The following is a 20849-nucleotide window of genomic DNA, read 5'->3' as shown; positions in this document are numbered from 1 at the left end:
GTCTGATGTAGACTGGAACTCATTTTCAGCGACAACCAGCGGTAGCAGGAGGCTCTTAACCTCCATAAAGGGAGCACTTCTCAAACAAATGGTAACGGAGCCCACTAGGGCCCAGGCGATCCTCGACCTGGTACTCACCAACGGGGAAAGTGTCTCAGAGGTCTCAGTAGGAGATACGCTAGCCTCCAGCGACCACAACATAGTATGGTTCAACCTTAAGAAAGGCTTCCCTAGATCAAACACGAAAACAAAGGTACTCAATTTCCGGGGCACAGACTTCGCATGCATGGGAGATTTCGTCCATCGGACACTGCAGGACCAAGCGGAGACCGATGATGTAGAAGCTAAGTGGTTAACACTGAAATCAACCTTACATGAAGCAACTAGCCGCTTCATAAAATCAGTAAATAAACAACAAAGAAACAATAAATCCCAATGGTTTACCGCGGAGATCTCGCACCTCATTAAGGAGAAGAAAAAAGCGTTTCTCTCCTACAAGTGCACGGAGAAAAGAGAGGCAAAAGTAGAATATAGGACCAGGTCTACAGCGGTCAAAATGGCAGTTAGGGAGGCAAAACTTCGAGTGGAAGAAATTCTGGCAAAAAACATTAAAAAGGGGGACAAATCCTTCTTCAGTTATATTAGTGACAGAAAAAGGAACACAGGCGGGATAGTACGCCTTAGAAGACCGGACGGAAGTTACGTGGAAGCAGATTCCGATAAAGCCGAACTACTGAATGAATACTTCTGCTCAGTCTTCACCTTTGAGGCACCGGGACACGGTCCGCAGTTGAAGGCAACACAAAGCACAGAAGACCCGTTTCAGAATTTTGAGTTCACACCAGGTGAAGTTTACAGTGAACTGGCAAGACTCAAGGTGAACAAAGCCATGGACCAGACAATTTGCACCCAAGAGTGCTCAGAGAATTGAGCGATGTCCTGGCGAAACCGTTGGCTGAGCTATTCAATCTCTCCCTAAGTAAGGGGAAAGTTCCCCTGGACTGGAAATTAGCTAATGTCGTTCCTCTGCATAAAAAGGGTTGCAGGGCAGAGGCTGCGAATTATAGACCGGTGAGTCTCACATCAATAGTGTGCAAACTCATGGAAACACTGATTAAAAGCAAATTGGACACGATCTTGAATGAAGGGAATCTTTGGGATCCCAGTCAGCATGGATTCACCAAGGGTAGATCCTGCCAATCCAATCTCATCAGCTTCTTTGACTGGGTAACAAGAAAGTTGGACTTGGGAGAATCTTTGGATGTCGTGTACCTGGACTTCAGTAAAGCTTTTGACAGTGTCCCACACCGCAGGCTGCTAAGCAAGATGGAATCGATGGGGTTAGGAGAGACACTAACTGCATTGGTCAATGATTGGCTGAGTGGCAGACTTCAGAGGGTGGTGGTTAATGGTACCCTCTCTAAAATATCGGAGGTGACCAGTGGAGTGCCGCAGGGCTCGGTCCTGGGTCCACTCCTTTTCAACATATTCATAGGGGATCTGACTCAAGGGCTTTAAGGTAAAATAACACTATTCGCCAATGACGCCAAACTTTGTACTATAGTAAGTGAATGCAGTTTACAGAATTATATGGCGCAGGACCTGCTTACATTGGAAAATTGGTCCTCAACCTGGCAGCTAGGCTTCAATGCTAAGAAATGTAAGGTCATGCACCTCGGAAGCGGAAATCCATGCAGGACGTACTTCTTGAATGGAGAAACTTTAACTAGGACTTCAGCAGAACGAGATTTAGGAGTAATCATCAGTGCAGACATGAAAACTGCCAATCAAGTGGAGAAGGCTTCATCTAAGGCAAGGCAGATATTGGGTTGTATCAATAGAAGTTTCGTCAGCCGAAAGCCTGAAGTCATAATGCCGTTGTACAGGGCCATGGTGAGACCTCATCTGGAGTACTGTGTGCAATTCTGGAGGCCACATTACAGTAAAGATGTGCGCAGAATTGAATCTGTTCAGCGGACGGCCACCAGGATGATCTCGGGGCTCAAGGGTCTCTCGTACGAAGAGAGACTGAACAAATTGCAGCTCTACACTCTCAAGGAACATAGGGAGAGGGGAGACATGATTGAAACATTTAAGTACCTCACGGGACGTGTCGAAGTGGAAGATGATATTTTCTTTCTCAAGGGACCCTCTGCCACAAGAGGGCACCCGCTCAAACTCAGGGGCGGAAAATTTCATGGCGACACCAGAAAGTATTTCTTCATAGAGAGAGTGGTTGATCATTGGAACAAGCTTCCAGTGCAGGTGATCGAGGCAGACAGCGTGCCAGACTTTAAGAATAAATGGGATACCCATGTGGGATCCCTACAAGGGTCAAGATAAGGAAATTGGGTCATTAGGGCATAGACAGGGGGTGGGTAAGCAGAGTGGGCAGACTTGATGGGCTGTAGCCCTTTTCTGCCGTCATCTTCTAGGTTTCTATGTTTCTATGTCCTCGTAAGGGGGACAGTGCTTTCAGGGCTACTATTGCACGCTGAATCAAGGAGACTATCGCTTCCACTTACCTTCTTCAGAAGAAGCTTGTTCTGGAATTTCTCAAGGCTCATTCCACTCGGGGTCAGGCAGCTTCTTGGGCTTAGTCTTTTCTGGTGCCTCCAGTGGATATCTGTAAAGCTACGGTTTGGTCTTCTCTAAATTCCTTCATGCGACACAACCATGTGGATGTACAGGTGCATCGGGTTGCGATGTTCGGTGAGCGTGTTCCCCATGATGGGTACTGTACCGGTCTGGAGAGGTGCTAAAGAAGGAGAAATTAGATTACCTGCTTTTAGACTCTCCAGACCGGTACAGTCTCCACCCTGTCTGTTGGTTGTTCTTGTAGGATTTGCGTGAAGAGTGTGATGATTTTTTTTTTTTTTCCTCCTGCAAGTTCTAGTATTTTTATAGGGTCGGAGAAATTAAAAAGAACAGCGGTTTTTGCATAGCTGGCAAGCTGTGGGGACGTTTGCTGAAGGGGCTTTTTCTATGCAATTTCCAACAGTCTTGTTCTATGTTAGTTGTTACTGTTATAATTAATACTTCTTAGTTCTGCTTGGCTATTCGGCAGACTGGTTATGTTACGGGGAAGCACAGTTACTTGTATTATAGTGAAAAGATTTTGTATTAGTCTCCACCTGCTGGTCATGGTGAGCTATTACCCATCAGTGAGTCTAAAATACAGGTGTCAAAGTCCCTCCTCGAGGGCCACAATCCAGTTAGGTTTTCAGGATTTCCCCAATGAATATGCATGAGATCTATTAGCATACAATGAAAGCAGTGCATGCAAATAGATCTCATGCATATTCATTATGGAAATTCTGAAAACCCGGCTGGATTGCGGCCCTCGAGAAGGGATTTTGACACCTCTGGTCTAAAATAAGAAAATTAGCATGTAAGAACCTAATTTCTCCTTAATGATCAATTGGTGTTAATTGGTAATCATTAGGAGTTACATGTAGATCTACCCTACACTGTTCTATTACATGCACACCTAAATTTTATGGTGTGCATATTCAAAGGGTGCATGGCCATGGAAGTGGCATGGGCAGGTCATGGGTGTTCCCAGGATTTAAGCATAAAGTTATAGAATGTTATTTATTTGCCCAATTGTTTAGTTGGGGCGCAAGCATTTACACTGTTTTGGTAGGAATAACCGCTCGCACCCAAACTTACGCATAAGCTATTATTATTCTGTAAGGTATGCTATTATTATTCTGTAATGGTAGGCTATTATTATTCTGTAAGGTATGCTATTATTGTTCTGTAAGGGTCCTTTGTGCAGAGCAACCTTTGCAAAATACTATCTTAGCACAGATCATAACTGCACCTAACTTTGGGTGCCATTTACTGAATCTGGCCTATAGTGTCTGAGGTAGAATTACTGAGAGCCACAATCCACTGGAACCATTTACCAAACCTTTTACTCTTTTGACTTGCTGGATCAGCTTTCATTTTTATGCTTACTGATTTTTATTCCATCAGCTGTGTGCCAAGAATAAAAGTCCTAATTTGTAGACACTTTTTATTAATCCATTTAATTGTAGTTTAGTTGTAGGCGGGTTACAAATGTGAAAAAAACCTTGGCAGATTGGCATTTTGATTACTTTAAAGTCCAAAGGTTGCATTTAGTCTTTTCCTCACGTTCATTTGTAATTTAACATCTGTACAACTGGGCATGGGGTTCTAAGTTTGATTTAGAAAAACAATAATAATCAGTGGCGTATTTAGCATATGTGACACTCGGGGCTGATCATTTTTAACACTCCTCTCTTTCTCTGCTCTTCCCTTTCATCAAGCATCTGCCCCTCCTCTCTCTCCTTTCTATGCAGCATTTGCCCTTTCTTTCTCTACCCCTTCTAGCCAGTGTCTGCCCTTGGTACACCACTGATCCACCCCATGATCTGACATCTCTGTTTCCTTCCCTTCCATCTCTCTTCCTCCCCTCCTCTGGCATCTCTCTCCTCTGCTTTCCTTCCTTCTTTCCCTCTCAATCTCACCCACTCCATGGTCTGGCACCTCTGACTCCTTCCCTTCCATCTCTCTTTCCCCTGCTTGTGTGGTTTTGTTATCTCTCTCCTCTCCTGCTTCCCTCCCTCACCCATGTTCTGTCATCTCTCTCCGCTTCCTTCCCTTCCTTCCTCCCTCCTTCCCAATTTGGTGGCTTTATCCTTTACCCCTCCCCCAAATCAGGTACAATGTTTCTTCCCCTCCCCCCCTGGGTATGGGTACCTACCTCTCGCTCTCTCTCTCTCGGCTGCTGCTGGCAACGTCGGTCAGCTGAATATGTTGCCTTCAGTGGCCCCAGAAGTTTTCCCTCTGTTTCAGCTTTCTGTCTCTTCAGAGGCAGAATGCTGTAGATGGAAAGCTTCCATTCTATCAAAGGTAACATGTTCAGCTGGCTGATGTTGCCAGCAGCCTAAAGATTGCAGGCTGCAGCTTGTGGAAGGATCCAGATCACCCCTCTATGAGCTGCATCCGGGGTGGACCCCCCTATCCCCTTGGGATAGAGGTTCGCTGTGTTTGACTAGCATTTTGAGCTGTTTTGTGACATAAGAACATAAGAAATGCCTCTGCTGGGTCAGACCCAAGGTCCATCGTGCCCAGCAGTCCGCTTCTTGTTACTGCTTTACTTTCAGGCAGACTGCTTCAAGGTATATATTTCAAATGAGTAGCATTACTAAGTTTTCTGAGTACTAAAACTAGAAGATGGAAGGAAATTGGGGTGGAGGGGGGCTTGCGGTTGTAGTATCAGTTATCTATTGTGTTTGTGGGACAGTATATTCTGTGTATCTAAAGGTTTCTTTATTATTTAACTGGGAGATGATCTGGTTGCAGTGTCCTCAGAAAGATGGCAACGCAGGTGGTTGCAGCTCAGATGGCATCAATGGTGTGGAATACTCCAATCTCTCAGCAATATGGAGCAGCAGCAGCAGTAAGTGTTTATATTTTACAGGTGGCTGAAATGATTCACCCTATATATATTTTTTATTGTTCTCATATCTTTAAAATGTTCAGTTTTTTAATTTTATTTTTGTTTGGGGATTCTTGCAAGTGTTTCTGATGCTGGGAAGTTAATGGTGGTTACATTAGATAAGGTCATGTATTAGAAATTGAGTGTGTGGATTTAAATTGAGCTTTTCTTTCATAATGCTGCTCTTCCCTGGTTTGCAGAGGATTTGTGACTTTGCAGTACAAAGTACCAACCTGTTTCAGTTTGCACTCAGAAAAGTGTGGTTTGCATTGGGTGAGGTTGAGCATGGTTTGTGTGTGAGCCCTGTGAAAGGAGAACTGTTTGTATTAAATGGGACTTCTGTATATGGTCCTTCATATTTATCCTGAAATCGGAGAACAACTGTCTGCTTTTAAATCTCAGCCACAGCGGGACCAGCCGCCACTACCGGGAGCCCATAGACCCGATCCTGCCGGGAGTGTGAGCTCCGCCTCCCCCTCCCCCCCCCCACCGTCCGCTGGGAGAAAGAACTGCCTGCCTGCATATGTAACTATTAGGCTTATGTTAACATCAGAGACATATAATTGCTAGATGGAGGTGTAACTGTTAGATACATGTGTAATTGTTGGAGTCTTGAATTAGGACTGCTTAAGAACTATAGAGGCATGTGTTACCTTCAAAGATACATATAGTTGTTAAATGCATGAGTAATTGGTAGATGCGTAATTACTAGAGACTTGCAATAGAACTGTTTAATGAACTATATCCACTTGGGCCACCTTCAAAAACTATACCAATCCAATTAACAACCATACAAACGATAACTCAAGATTTACAGGGATACCATTACACTTTTTGTGCTAAGAAAAATACTTTACCCTGCAAACATGAATCTCCTACTGATTTTACTGATCTGTCTGTTAATTGGCAACATCAAAGATGTTAACTCACTCCACCCACAATTACAATCAACCAACTACCCGGATCTATCAATTTTACACATCACTAATTCACAAGAAAACATAACAAATCACATTACTGCTATCTCAAATAAAAGAAGACATCAACGAACACTTAAAAAAGAATAAGGCAAGTAAAACCCATCAAAACCACTACAGTTACCAAACCTATCCCACCCACATCTGTCCCCTGTGCATACCTTAATACTAGATCTGTCATAAATAAAGCCTTCCTAATTAATGATTGGATCATCAACAAGCAAATAGCCTGCCTTTTACTAACTGAAACATGGCTACTATCAGAAGATGATCCAATAATAATTGATCTTCTACCAGACAATTTCAAAATCCTTACGCTAAACCGCGTGGGAAAAAAAGGAGGAGAATTAGCAATTATTCTTAAAGAAGGATTTGACTTCGAACTACTGGATTCCAAAATGACCGACCAACTAGAAATTTTAGCCTGTAAAATTAGCAACTGTCAACCAGAAGAATCCCTATCCTGCATATTATTCTATGTCCCACCAAAAAGCTGGCCAAAAGCCAAAGAAGACTTCTGTGCATTTGTCCTAAACAATTCAATTGGTCCTTCTTACAATATCATCGCAGGAGACATAAACATACGCCTAGATGAAGTGGACAACACAAACGTGAAAGAGTTTAAAAACTTTCTATCCCTACTCAATTACAACCTCCCTCTACCCACACAAACACATGAAAAAGGCCATCAATTGGATGTGGTAGCCATGTCTACAAAGGATATCCCACACCCTGCCATCTCTCTACTTAAAGACACCTGGTGTCATGATATCTGGTCTGACCATTTTACTTATTATTTCAAGCTATTCTGGTCTTATCATAAATCTAAAACTCGCCCAATGATAAAAAGAGAACATCACACAAGAGGCTATATTAATCCAAAAGAATTCTGGTCACAATACGAATTGCAAACAGAGATAGAAGAAGGAATTGATTTCTGGGATCATTGGATGACAACCAGCACATCTATTTTGGATAAAATTGCCCCTATACATAATAGCAAAAGCAATGCAAATAAATATAACAAATGGTTTGACACCGAACTTCTAAAAATGAAACAACTAGCTAGACGACTGGAAAGAACTTGGAAAAAATCAGGTGAACTAGCAGACCGTAACAACTGGAGAGCTAACATAAAAATCTACAAACAAATGATAAAAGACAAACGTAAAGCATTCTACTCCACTAAAATCAACTCATCTTGCAATGGTTCACAAGGAATCAATACAAAAGAGCTATTCAACCTGATCACAAATTTATTTGACACCACTCGCTACACCTCACCCACACACAACATTAAGCTACCCTCTGCAAATGACTTAGCTCTGTACTTCGATTCTAAAATTAAAAACCTTAGAATCCATTGCTCAACAAACGACTCTAGTGATCATCAAATAGCTAACACCCAAGGAAATGATATACCGGCAGACATGATCTGGAGCTCCTTTCAAGATTTAGAGTGGAATGATTACATCAGACTATATAACAAATACTCTAGATCCTATTGCGTTCTGGACTCATGCCCCCCAGAAATCATGAAAGCGGCACCTTTAGAATTTAAACTATCGCTGATGCAATACTTGGCTCACAACCTAAAAAATGGGAAGTTCTTCTCTAATAATGATCACATTATAATAACCCCAATTCTAAAAAATCGTAAAGTATCCTCAGCCCTAATATCCAACTACAGACCAGTAGCATCCATTTCGTTTATTGTAAAAATTATGGAGGGATTGGTACACACCCAACTGATGGGTTATCTTGATCAATTCTCTCTCCTACATGAAACTCAATCCGGTTTTAGACCATTAATCAGTACGGAGACAGTAATTGCGGCTATCTTAGACAATTTGTACCTACTGTTTAGTAGGGGCCTTAATGCCCTGGTTATGCAATTCGATATGAGTTCTGCCTTTGATCTAGTAGACCACGTAAAACTGCTGCAATGCCTAGACGCCATTGGTATCAGGGATAAGGTGCTGAACTGGTTCCGTGGCTTCCTTATATCCTGCACCTATCAGGTACGTTTTAATTATGAGCTTTCTGACACCTGGAGCAATCCATCCGGTGTGCCACAAGGGTCTCCACTATCCCCATTGCTCTTCAACGTCTACATGTCCTCACTGGGCACGCAGCTAACCCAGCTGGGGATAAAACTATTTAGTTATGCAGATGATTTTACGATTATCATCCCATTCACTAATTCTGTCTTTGAAACTATTCCCAAAGCTTCAGAAGCCATAAACGTGATGGAGCAATGGATGACAAACTTTAGGCTCAAACTCAATTCAGAAAAAACGACTTTCTTCGTTGCTTCACCACATCCGCTTGACACCAAATTACCACTATGTATCAATAACCTTAGTTACCCTAACCAGCCTACCATAAAGATACTAGGTGTAACTCTGGATCAATGCCTAACCATGAAAGACCAGGTAGACTCCATAATCAGAAAGGGATTCTTTACTCTCTGGAAACTCAGATCCATTAAAGCTTATTTTGATACATCAGCTTTCAGAACCCTAGTCCAGTCCCTCGTACTGAGTCTACTTGACTACTGTAACATCGCCTATTTAGCAATTTCCCAAAAGAATATGCGACGCCTACAACTGATGCAAAATGCATCAGTTAGACTGATCTTTGGACTAAAGAGATTTGACCACGTGACACCTTACTACTGGCAGCTGCATTGGCTGCCAATGGAGGCAAGCGTAAAGTTCAAATTCGCCTGTTTTTGCTTTAAAGCGTTATACGGACTTGCCCCTAAATACATTACTGACATTTTCTCCTTCTCAGCCAACAGACACAAGAGAAGTTCACATTCCAACTTCGTTTCCCCCCCAGTAAGAGGTTGCAAACTGAAAAAACACCATGAACACCTTCTCTCACACCAAGCAGCATCATGGGGTAAAGACCTAGAACAATTACTTTCGCCCACTACTTATGAGGAATTTAGGAAACGTCTAAAAACACACCTGTTCCTAAAGCATCTAGACAACTGATCCACTCATCTCTCTCCCCCCAGTAGCAATTAACTTGTCCTATTGATCACTTTTTCCTCAACAATGAATTTCCTGTCATATTAATTCCCTTTCTTCTACCTCTTTTGAAGTCAATCAATTTGTACCTTTGCTTAATCTTTTGTAAACCGCATAGAACTTCACGGTACTGCGGTATATAAGCTGTTATTATTATTATTATTTGGTTTGAGTGCATGTGACACATTCTAAATTCCAAAAGCATTCTTGATCAGTTAATAACTATCATATGATTCTGTGTAGTCCACAAGTAGTTCATTGAGTCTACATGTCATACTCGTAATTTTTCTTTTTCTTATTTCATCTTACCATTTACTATATCTTAATACCTCCATATCATTACAAAACTTATACATTATCACATTTATTTGTTAAAATATTCTGTGTACACTCATAATCTTATAATTTCTAAACTTAATTCATTAACAAGCAATGTTTCTTTAATGAGTACTTTGTACCTATCTCTCTGAAGCACTACATAGTGGGGAAAATTCTGTATAGGACGTCTGTTTCAGCAGCCACCTAAGAAGTGGATGAGAATCGCACACCGGCATCCTATACAGAATTGTGTCTGCCCTAAAGGAAAGATGCCCAACCCTGCCTAACCAGCCCAATTCTCTAACAGGCACCCATGTCACAGGCACTGGTTAGAGAATTGCACCTGATCCTTTTCCATCAGCTGATTGCCGCAAGAGAATCCCCCTGCAACAATCAGCTGAGAGGAACCCCCCGCAACCCACCACAAACTTTGCAGGTGGAAGGATGCCCATTTTATCCCACCACCACCCCCTGAACCCCCACCTGACATTGTCCATAGCAGGAGGGATGCCCAATCTCTCCCACTGCCAACCCTAAACCCCCCCTCGAAGTCCCCCAACAGGAGGGATGCCCAATCCCTCCTGTCACTGGCCCCTTCGATTCCCTGACACTCACCCAACATTCCCAAACACTCCCCCGACATTCACCCAACATTCCCAAACACTCCCTGACACTCAGTCCCCGACACTCACCCTAATATTCCCTGACACCCACCTAACATTCCCCGACACAGGATTTTCTCTAGGTCTTGGGGTTGATAGTGGTCTTCCTGGATGTGATTTGGTGGGCTCGGGCTCACATGCAGCTGCTTCAGTATGCTCTGCTTCAGCGGTGGTCGCATCAGTTGCACGATCTGGACTCTCCGTTCCTCTTCAGGGGTTGATTCGTCACAGCCTCCAGTGGTGGCTACAGTCTTCCAATCTGGTGCAGGGAGTGAGTCTGGATTAGCCCCAGTGGACAGTGCCTTGAGAAATTCTGGAACAAGCTTCTTCTGAAGAAGGTAAGTGGAAGCGATAGTCTCCTTGATTCAGTGCGCAATGGTAGCCCTGAAAGCACTGTGCTTCTCACGGACAGTGCTTCTCACGGATGCCAGTCTCCTCAGCTGGGGAGCTCAGTGTCTCGGTTGCTCGGCTCAGGGCAGCTGGTTTTTGGAGGAGGCATCTTGGTCGATCAGTGTTCTGGAGACCAGAGCCATCTGGTTGGCGGTGCTAGCATTCCAGACATTGCTGATGGGCAAGTCGGTTCGGGTTCTCTTGGACATCGTCACAGCGGTGACTTACGACAATCGTCAAGGAGGAACCAGGAGTTGTCTGGTGGTCCAGGAGGTGGCTCTGCTCATGGCCTGGGCAGAGACTCTTCTTCTTGACATCTCGGCTTCCCACATAGCGGGAGTGGAAACTGGACTGAGGAAATTCAGGCAGACTTCCTCAGTCAGCACATGTTAGATCCCAGAGAATGGTGTCTCGGTCCCGCAGCCTTCGAGTTGATTGTGCGAGCTTGGAGTCAGCCGGTCATGGACCTGATGGCTATGAGTGTCAAGACCAAAGCGCCTCGGTTCTTCAGTCAACGCTGGGATGTTCAGGCCAAGGGGCTGGATGCTCTAGTACAGCAGTGGCTGACGGTGGGCCTTCTGTACATGTTTCCCCTGTGACCAATGGTGGGCAGAGTTCTTCTTCGCATTACTTGGCATCCCGGCTGCGTGATCCTGATGGCCTTGGAATGGCCCCGACACCCATGGTATGCAGATCTTGTTCGTCATCTCATGGCAGATCATCTTGCACTGCCCCTCTCAACTGACCTTCTGTCTCAGGGTCCCATTCCAATGTTTGATCCGGGTCCCCTTTGTCTTACGGCTTGGCTCATGAGCGGGAACGCCTAGGTAAAGTGATCTCAACTCTCTTGGGATCCCGGAGACTTTCCACTTCTAGGGCTTATGTGCATGTGTGGTGTCTCTTTGAAGAGTGGAGTGGTGTGCTGTGTGTGGGGTAGTTCCTTTTTGTGCGTCTTTGCCTAACATCTTGGAATTCTTGCAGGATGGCCTAGATAGGGGCCTTGCTTGGTCTCTCCGGGTTCAGCTAGATGCCTTGTCAGCTTTTCGTGGGTTGCTGCAGGGTCGGCGCTTGACCTCTCTGCTGAACGTGGTTTGCTTTTTGAGGACGGCCAAATTGCTTCGGTCTCCAGTTCCATCTTGGGATCTCAATCTGGTCCTGTCTGTCCTTTTGAGCCCTTAGGTTCCTGCTTCTTGAAGGACTTTACTCTTAAAGCGGTCTTTTTGGTGGCTATTACTTCAGCGAGATGTGTTTCTGAGCTGCAGTCTTTCTCTTGTAGGCCTCCCTTCCTGGAGTTTTCTAGAGAGCATGTGATGTTGCGGCCTGTTCCTTCTTTTCTGCCAATGGTGGTTTCGCCTTTTCATGTCAATCAGTCTGTAGTCCTCCCGATGTTGGGAAGTCGGGAGGGCTCTTTGGAGCAGAGGCAGTTGCGCAAGTTGGATGTCTGTTGGGTCCTTCACTCTTATGTTCAGCTGACCCAGGAGTTCCGGACAATGGATCATCTCTTTGTACTCTTAGCAGGTCCTTGTAAGGGAGATGGTGCTTCTAAGGCTTCCATTGCATGCTGGATTAAGGAGACTATTGCTTCCACATACCTTTTTCAGAAAAAGCCTGTTCTGGAATTTCTCAAGGCTCATTCCACTCGGGATCAGGCAGCCTCTTGGGCTGAGTCTTCGCTTGTGCCTCCAGTGGATATTTGTAAAGCTGCCGTTTGGTCTTCTCTGCCATCCTTTGTGTGTCACTACTGTGTGGATGTTCAAGCACATTGGGATGCAGTGTTCGGTGAGCGTGTTCTGGTGTCGGCCCTTTGGGGGTCCCACCCATGATGGGTACTGCTTTGATACGTCCCATCAGTGAAGCCCCATCAGTGAAGTCCAGTGGTCTGGAAAAGTGCCAAAGAAGGAGAAATTAGGTTCTTTCCTGCTAACTTTCTTTCTTTTAGACTTTCCAGACTGGTAAAGCACCCCACCCTGTCTGTTGTTGTTTGTTCTTGCGGGTTTTTTTGTATGAAGTTTATGCTTTTTCTGCGGTTTCTAGCATTTTTCTAGGGCTGGGGAGATCAAAGAACAATGGCTGTGGCTCGGCTGGCGTAGCTGTAAAGGCCTTTTCTATGCATTTTCCAACAGCATTCCTGTTTATTAGTTGCTATTCCTTTTTGGAGTGTTGTTAATGTTAATGATTATCTTTTTGTAGTTCTGCTTGGCTATTCGACAGACTGTGATTATAGGGAGGGACAGCTATTATGTACTATGACCAAAAGTTTGGTCTCAGTCTCCACCTGCTGGTCATGATAAGCTATTGCCCATCAGTGAAGTCTGTACTAGAGAGTTGTGCGGGGACAGAAAGTAATTTGCTTAAGCCCCCCCTCCGACGTCAGCGCTGACATCGGGAAGACTTCCGTTCGGCTGTGTGCTGTGGCAGGGCAGGTAGGGAGAAGACGAGCCTCGTGGCTAAGTACATCCAGCCCCGCAGGAACCCCGCGACCCTCGGAGGCGTCCCCATGGGATCCCTGCGACCCTATGGGGCGTCCCCACGGGATCCCTGCGACCCGAAGGGGGAACCCGTGGGATCCCCGCAGGTCCCACGGGATTCCCATCGTCCCCGTTCCCGTGCAGCTCTCTAGTCTGTACCTGTCTGGAAAGTCTAAAAGAAAGAAAATTAGCAGGTAGGAACCTAATTTCTCCTTTTCTGGTCTGGTTTTTCATATATTTAGAGCAGTTGTTTCCTTTTGGGATTTTGCTGTTTTGGAAATTTGCACAAAACACATTTAGATGTTTGGATGTGCAGAAAATAAAATGTTTGTATTGATGTTGGGAGTGTTTTCAAGCTGAGCTTCTGCAGAGTTGTTCTGGTAAGGCCAGACTATTAGCTCCAAGAATGATTTGATGTGTTTCTAACCAACTCTTGATTCCTACTGGATCCTGGTTGGAGATATTAATAGTCTAACTCCCAGTGGTGTCAAATGACAGTTTTAGAGTGTGCTTTCTTTGTCTCCACAGGCATATGAAAGAGGAGGCTACAGTTCTCACCCACCTCATTCCATTCAGCTTCAGACAGATGTCACGCTGCCACCATACAAAAAGAAGGCTCCAGCTGACAGTTCAGTGAAGGAACGGCTTTTCCTGGTCTTTCATCCCCATCCTTTGCCAGTAGATGTGTTAGATGATATATTCTGGTGAGTTCTCTTCTTTATTAAAGGTTCAATTTATGTGGAAGTTAGGAATTGTTGTGCAGAAGAAGGTTGAACAGTAAAGCACAAAATTACAAAATCCATCATGATAACTTAAGAAATTAAAATGGTATCCTACTTTGGGAACTATATTAGTGACAAGCTATTTGTCTTCATCGTTTATTGGTTTTGGGGTCTAGGATCCAGTATTTTCTTTTATGAAAGTAGGCAAAACCCCTTTAATTGACTCTTTAGAAACTTTTTTTAATCACCGGTGTATTGTCTCACATTTTTCAATTTTTCCACACTATTAATTTCTTCCAGAGCTCTAGACCCTCTAAGGTTCAGGAACCCATGTTATAACGGTGCAAATTCAGCACTGCCTGATGCAGCATGTTTACATTAGTGGAAATGCAATTTTAACACTACCTGGTATAATAATAATAACTTTATTCTTATATACCACCAAACCTTTAGTTCAAGGCGGTTCACAGCAAATAGAAATGAAAAACCAATGAATTACAAGCATAAGCATCAAAATGTTTCTCGGGAGATACAATTACAGTTAGGACAAGTGCTTCTCAAATAAATAAGTTTTAAGAAATTTTCAAAATAAATAGTAAGACTGAGTTTGGGGGATTAGAGCATTCCAACATTTATTCATTACACTAGCCTGAAATGCAAGGGTTTTTCCCAAGAATCTCTTGCTGCGACATGCTTTTACTGATGGGAACATAAACCAACTAATTCTTCATGTGTTCAAGTGCAATATTGCCCTGCTATGGCAAAAGACAGCAAGTGCTTCAGCAGAACCTTATGTTACATCGTGTCATGTATTATCTCCCTATTATCCCAACAACTACAAGGGGTCAACCCTTAGCCAGTTGAGATTCCCAACAAGCACAATCCAGGCCTTGGTGGAAGGGATGTAGCCAAACCAGAAGCACACAACTGGCTTTCTGCTTGCCTCCAAGCAAGTACCTTAACCATAAGAAACTCTCTGATAGTTGTTGATTTGTCTGCATTGACTCTTAGTCATGTATCTTGTGAAGTTTGATTTCTTTTGTTAGTATTCAGGACCCTATGTTCTCTATGTGCCTTCTCACATCTTCCAGTCCCTTAATGATCACTGGATGGTGCTACCTCCACCAGCTGTTGCTCATTTGGAGTCAAGACAGAGTGTGTTTTTCTTGGCACCTTTTCTGTGGAACAACCTTCCATTTGTTTTATGATCTGAACAGACACCAAGAATTTTAAGAAAGCACTCAAAACCCAACTAACTTTTGAAGACTTAGGTTGTGAATTATAGTTTCTTTGGGGGTTGTAATTTTTTTGAGGGGAAGGTATTTGTAATAAATACAACAGCTCTTAACAAATATGTTATGAAATAAACATTCAGCCAAAAATGCAGATGCACGTTCTAATGCAATTTAACTCCCAGGTTTATAATTTTTGAACAGGACAAAACAAACCCCAATAAATCAGACAGCTGCAGAAAAAGAAAGAAAAAGGGAGGGAGAGGCAACGGACAACAAATAGACTTTAGAAAATGTGCTCATATAGAAAAGATCCCCAAATTTGATTTCCACCTTTGTACGTATGTCATGTCTCATTTATGAGCTTTTCCATTCTGTAGATATATCGCAGTTTAAGTCAGCATTTAAGTATGGAGGGAACGAACCCCAGAGTCCTTCCAAGAGGACACCAGAGTAAATCTGGCTATATTCCAATAAGTGTCTAACTAATGTTGTCTGAGTTTTGAGATATCCTGGGATATCTCTGTTGAGTACAGAAATTCCAGGTTCTCATGGAATCAACAAGCCAATAAGCCATTTTATCTAAAAACACACACTCTTCCAGAAAGTCCTTGTTTTTGAACAAGTCCATCAAATGGGACCCTATTGTGCTCTTCAAGCTACACCAAAGCTTACAGGTCGTATCAGCTTGAGGATCCCAATGACTTGAGTGATCTGGCGTTAAGTACCAACAGTTCATAATTTTTATGCAGGACGATCTCTGTGTCCGTCAAGGTGATCAATGATGCGGTCCTTTATCAGCGCCTCTACCATCTTTCCTGGTACCGATGTCAGACTCACTGGTCTGTAGTTTCCCGGGTCTCCCCTCAAACCTTTTTTGAAGATAGGCGTAACATTCTCCATCTTCCAGTCCTCCGGAATCTTTCCCGATTTGATCGACAGATTGTTCTATTAGCTGAAGCAGTTCAGCTCTAGTCCCTTTCAGTTCTTTGATGACCCTCCAGTCCCGGGGATTTATCGCTCTTAAGCCTATCAATCTGCCTGCATACCTCTTCTAGACTGACCGTTAACCCTGTCAGTTTCCCATTTTCGCTTCCAGCATATAGCCTGATTAGGTTCTGGTATGCTGTGTATATTCAGCTCCTATCTGAGCTCCTTAAAGCATCACCTGAACTCGTGTCCCAGGCTCCACAGGTTAGTTGGTGATTCCCCCTCTTGACCGTGCTCAGGGAACATAGGCCATGAAAAGGGTCACGAGGGTGAGTCATCTCCCTGGCAATGAATGTGGCAAAAGGTTTCTTTAAGGTAAGTCTGCTTCATCATGCTAGCCATTATGGTGACATCCCACACTTAGAACATGAGAGTTGGTGGAAGAAATTTTGCTGATGACACCCAGGGTCAGAAGCTCTGATTCAAGCTGCCATACAGAGAGCTAACATCACTTCCTCTTTGTGGATCATAAGAACATAAGCATGGCCTCTGCCGTGTCAGACCAGGGGTCCATCGTGCCCGGCAGTCCGCTCCCGCGGCGGCCCTCCAGATCTATGACCTGAAAGTGTTCCCTACCTAACCTAAAATGTCCATACCCTATTCGCTCAATGTCCTGTAAGGTAAACCTCTATCTGTACCCTGTTATCCCCTTCGCTTCCAGGAAGTCATCCAGTCATAGTTTTGAGTTAATCACTTGTCCTTATCTCCAGCTTTATTCTTTTTTTTTTCTTTTCTTTCTCCTACTTTTGCCTTTTTCAGATAGTGGATCACACGTTGGCTACTGTTGTGCATTCTACTAGGGCATCTAAAGAATTTTTGATGTCCCTAGCTTCTTTAGTCCTTCAAAAGAACTTCTTTGAGATAGAGAGGGAATTTTTTCTCCAAACCCACAGAGTGGCCAGGGGGACAGCTATGGCCCCCAGCGTGGCTAACATACGTCTCTGCCTTTGAGGACTCTCATTTGTACAAGTCTCACTAGGCTTCTTCCCTTACTTTAGGGCTTAGAAACATCGGCGATGTATTCCTGATTTGGTCTGATATGGCAGCAAACTTTAAAGAATTTCTTCAGTGGTTCAATTCGTTGGACTGGCTTTTAAAGTTCTCTGCTACTGTCTATGAATCTATAACATTCTTAGACACTAAGATTACTAAAGAAGGGTCTCAATTGAGTACTACTGTATATAGAAAAAATACGGACTGGAACACATATTTGCACTTTAGCAGCTGCCACCTCCCAGATTAAAACAGGCTCTCCCAGTAAGCCAGCTTCTACGGTTAAGACGTATTTGTTCCACGACCAGAAAATTTAAAATCCAAGCGAAAGCAGTGTTCCAGCGGTTCAGAAATAGAGGTTTTCCCAAGTGGGCAATCAAACATGCTTACCAAGGGCCCAATATGCCAATCTTGATCAGGTTTCCTGCAAACAAGGTCTTTCCCTCTGATCTGTTCTGAAGATAGACTGGATGGGCCAGTTGGCCTTTATCTGCCATCATGTTTCTATGGAGAAGAGGAGATAGTGGATGCTGCGGATGGGCAGATTGGATGGGCCATTTTGCCTTTATCTGTTTCTCTGTTTCTGCCTTTGCAATGACAGGAAGTTGTATCAGAAGGAGCAGGGCAGGTCAGAGGAAAAGAAAGGCCAGTGCAGGCCACAGGCAACATAAGAAGTTGCCTCCACTGGGTCAGACCAGAGGTCCATCCTGCCCAGCGGTCCGCTCCCGCGGCGGCCCATCAGGTCCGCGACCTGTGAAGTGGTTTCTGACCACTTCTATAACCTACCTCCAGTTCTATCTGTACCCCTCTATCCCCTTATCCTCCAGGAACCTATCCAAACCTTCCTTGAACCCCTGTACAGAGTTCTGGCTTATCACCTCCTCCGGAAGCTTTTTCCATGTGTCCACCACCCTCTGGGTAAAAAAGAACTTCCTAGCATTTGTTCTAAACCTGTCCCCTTTCAATTTCTCCGAGCGACCCCTAGTGCTTGTGGCTCCCCACAGTTTGAAGAATCTGTTCTTATTCACTTTCTCTATGCCCTTTAGGATTTTGAAGGTTTCTATCATGTCCCCTCTAAGTCTCCTCTTCTCCAGAGAGAACAGCCCCAGCGTTTTTAGCCTGTCAGCGTATGAGAAATTTTCCATACCTTTTATCAGTTTAGTCACCCTCCTCTGCACTCCCTTGAGTACCGCCATGTCCTTTTTGAGGTACGGCGACCAGTATTGAACACAGTACTCCAGGTGCGGGCGCACCATTGCGCGATACAGCGGCATGATGACTTCCTTCGTTCTGGTTGTGATACCCTTTTTGATGATGCCCAGCATTCTGTTTGCTTTCTTTGAGGCTGTCGCACACTGCGCCGATAGTTTCAGTGATGTGTCGACCATCACCCCCAGATCCCTTTCAAGGTTACTCACCCCTAGCCGTGTTCCCTCCATTTTGTAGCTGAACATCGGGTTCTTTTTCCCTACATGCATGACCTTGCATTTCTCTACGTTAAAACTCATTTGCCACTTTTTTGCCCATTCTTCCAGTCTCGTTAGGTCCCTTTGCAGGTTTTCACAGTCTTCCGTGTTCCTAACCCTGCTGCAGAGTTTGGTGTCATCAGCAAATTTGATAACCTCACATTTTGTCCCCGTCTCCAGATCGTCAATAAATATATTGAACAATAGAGGTCCCAGCACCGACCCCTGTGGAACTCCGCTCGTGACCCATTGCCAGTCTGAGTATTGGCCCTTTACTCCAACCCTCTGTTTCCTGCCTGCCAACCAGTGTTTGATCCATCGGTAGATATCCCCTTGCACCCCGTGGTTCCACAGCTTTTTTAGTAGCCGTTCGTGAGGTACCTTGTCGAAGGCTTTTTGGAAGTCAAGGTAAATGATGTCTATGGATTCCCCCTATGAGTATTGCTGCCACTGAAGGGAAGACTATTTTTAGCAGGTACAGTGGGATGGGGGAGGGAATTGAGGTTTTTTTTACGGAACATTAGGACCCGGAGTGAAAAGATAGATGCATTGGGGGGTTAGAGGGAGGAAAATGTGCAGCACTCAGTTATTAGTTACAATTAATTGTTTTTTCATTTTATTTACTTTGTGCTTATCAATGTTTTATAAACAGTTATTGAACTTAAAAATTTTAAAAATTTACATAGTAGGAAATGGGAAGGAAATTTAATTCACTTAACTTGCCTGCAGAGCTGACATTGTATCATCTTCTCTTCAGGCTGGAATATATACCATTAGTATCACAATCACTTTTCTAGTGCAAAAGGCATATGAGTCTTGACCAGAGGATTAATCACCCCTAATCGAGAGTTATGTAGAAGGTGTCATCTTCTCTTTTTGGCTCCACCTCCTCTAAATCTGCGCTATATCCAGTGCTCTGCTTCGTTTTGTTATTTTTTGGGTGGGGGCAGGGTTTGGCCCACTTTTCATAGGCTACAGTGATTCCCAGGTTGCCTGGGGCAGCTTTGTCTGGGTGAAGACACTCGGTGTAACAGGTCTGTAGCTGGTAAGGCAACTCTGACCCAGGGAACCTACCTAGCCAGCTTGTACTAGCACTTTTGTGGCTTGGGGACCATTGTAGCAGAGCTTGCTCTTGGTCATTACCAGAGAGCTTTAGCACAGGCTGCTTGGCATCCATGTTGGTCCCAGGGACTTTATCAGTTGCCAGCTGTGTTCCCTCGCACCCCTCCCCACTAAAGACGTGAGGAGCTGTGGAGGTCTGGGTCTTCAGGCTCTAACACAGTCTGACTGGCAGCCCGAAGAAACAAACATCTGGAGGAATTTTTGTATGCTTGTGTGAGGCAATGGGTTTTCACCATCAAGCTGAAGCAGGCATAGAAACATGATGGCAGATAAAGGCCACTGGTCCATCCAGACTGTCCATCTGCAGTAATCATTATCTCTTCCTCTCTCTAAGAGATCCCACGTGCCTATCCCAGCAGGTCAATGAGTTAGTTCTGCCTATTACATTCTGGGGTTAGTATTTAGGTTCCCTACCTCCAAAAACCCCTTACCTATATTTTTTGAAACTTTATATAGCTCTTAAAGATCTTTTTTTTTTTATTTTTGTGCCAAAACACCGCAGTGGCCATCTTGGATTTTTCAAGCCTCTATTTGTCTCAAAGACACCTCAATAGATATGGACTCTTCAGGCTGTTTTACCCCTGATTCATGCCAGGTTTGCACTGATGGCCGGCTGAAGAGCATCCTTGTTCCACATGCCATGGAGCATGTGAGGAGGTTGGGAGCTTTGAGATTAGCCTCCTCTGGTCCCTCTAGGGCAGGGGTGGGCAACTCTGGTGTTCGGGGGCCGGAATCCAGTTGGGTTTTCAGGATTTCCCCAATGAATATGCAGGAGATCTATTTGCATGCACTGCTTTCAATGCATATTCATTGGGGAAATCCTGAAAACCCAACTGGATTACGGCCGTCGAGGACTGGAGTTGCCCACCCCTGCTCTAGGGTGATGGAGTTACAGGTGGCTAATTTTTTAGGGAAAAATCTCCCCTCTGGAGCCCTTGGACAACAACTCAGTCTTTGGCTAAGCACAGGCGCGTGGACTTTTCTGGGTCCACAAGGAGACA

At 44.3% G+C, this 20849-nt stretch overlaps 1 protein-coding gene across 8 annotated transcripts in view; it reads left to right on the top strand.

The window, feature by feature from the left end:
* Positions 1-20849, top strand: part of RBM45 (RNA binding motif protein 45) — a 102297-nt gene that overhangs the window by 39520 nt on the left and 41928 nt on the right. For all 8 annotated transcript variants that reach the window (XR_004539488.1, XR_004539489.1, XM_033944856.1 and 5 more), the window contains exons 7-8: positions 5335-5431; positions 13852-14027. Coding sequence is in view for 6 of the 8 variants with exons in the window: in XM_033944856.1 (XP_033800747.1) it covers positions 5335-5431; positions 13852-14027 (273 nt within the window). In the remaining 2 variants the exon portion in view is untranslated. The remainder of the gene's footprint in view (positions 1-5334; positions 5432-13851; positions 14028-20849) is intronic.

Source organism: Geotrypetes seraphini, chromosome 5 (genome assembly GCF_902459505.1).
Source record: "Geotrypetes seraphini chromosome 5, aGeoSer1.1, whole genome shotgun sequence".
NCBI lineage: Eukaryota > Metazoa > Chordata > Amphibia > Gymnophiona > Dermophiidae > Geotrypetes > Geotrypetes seraphini.
This window is presented reverse-complemented; position numbering and strand designations above follow the sequence as displayed.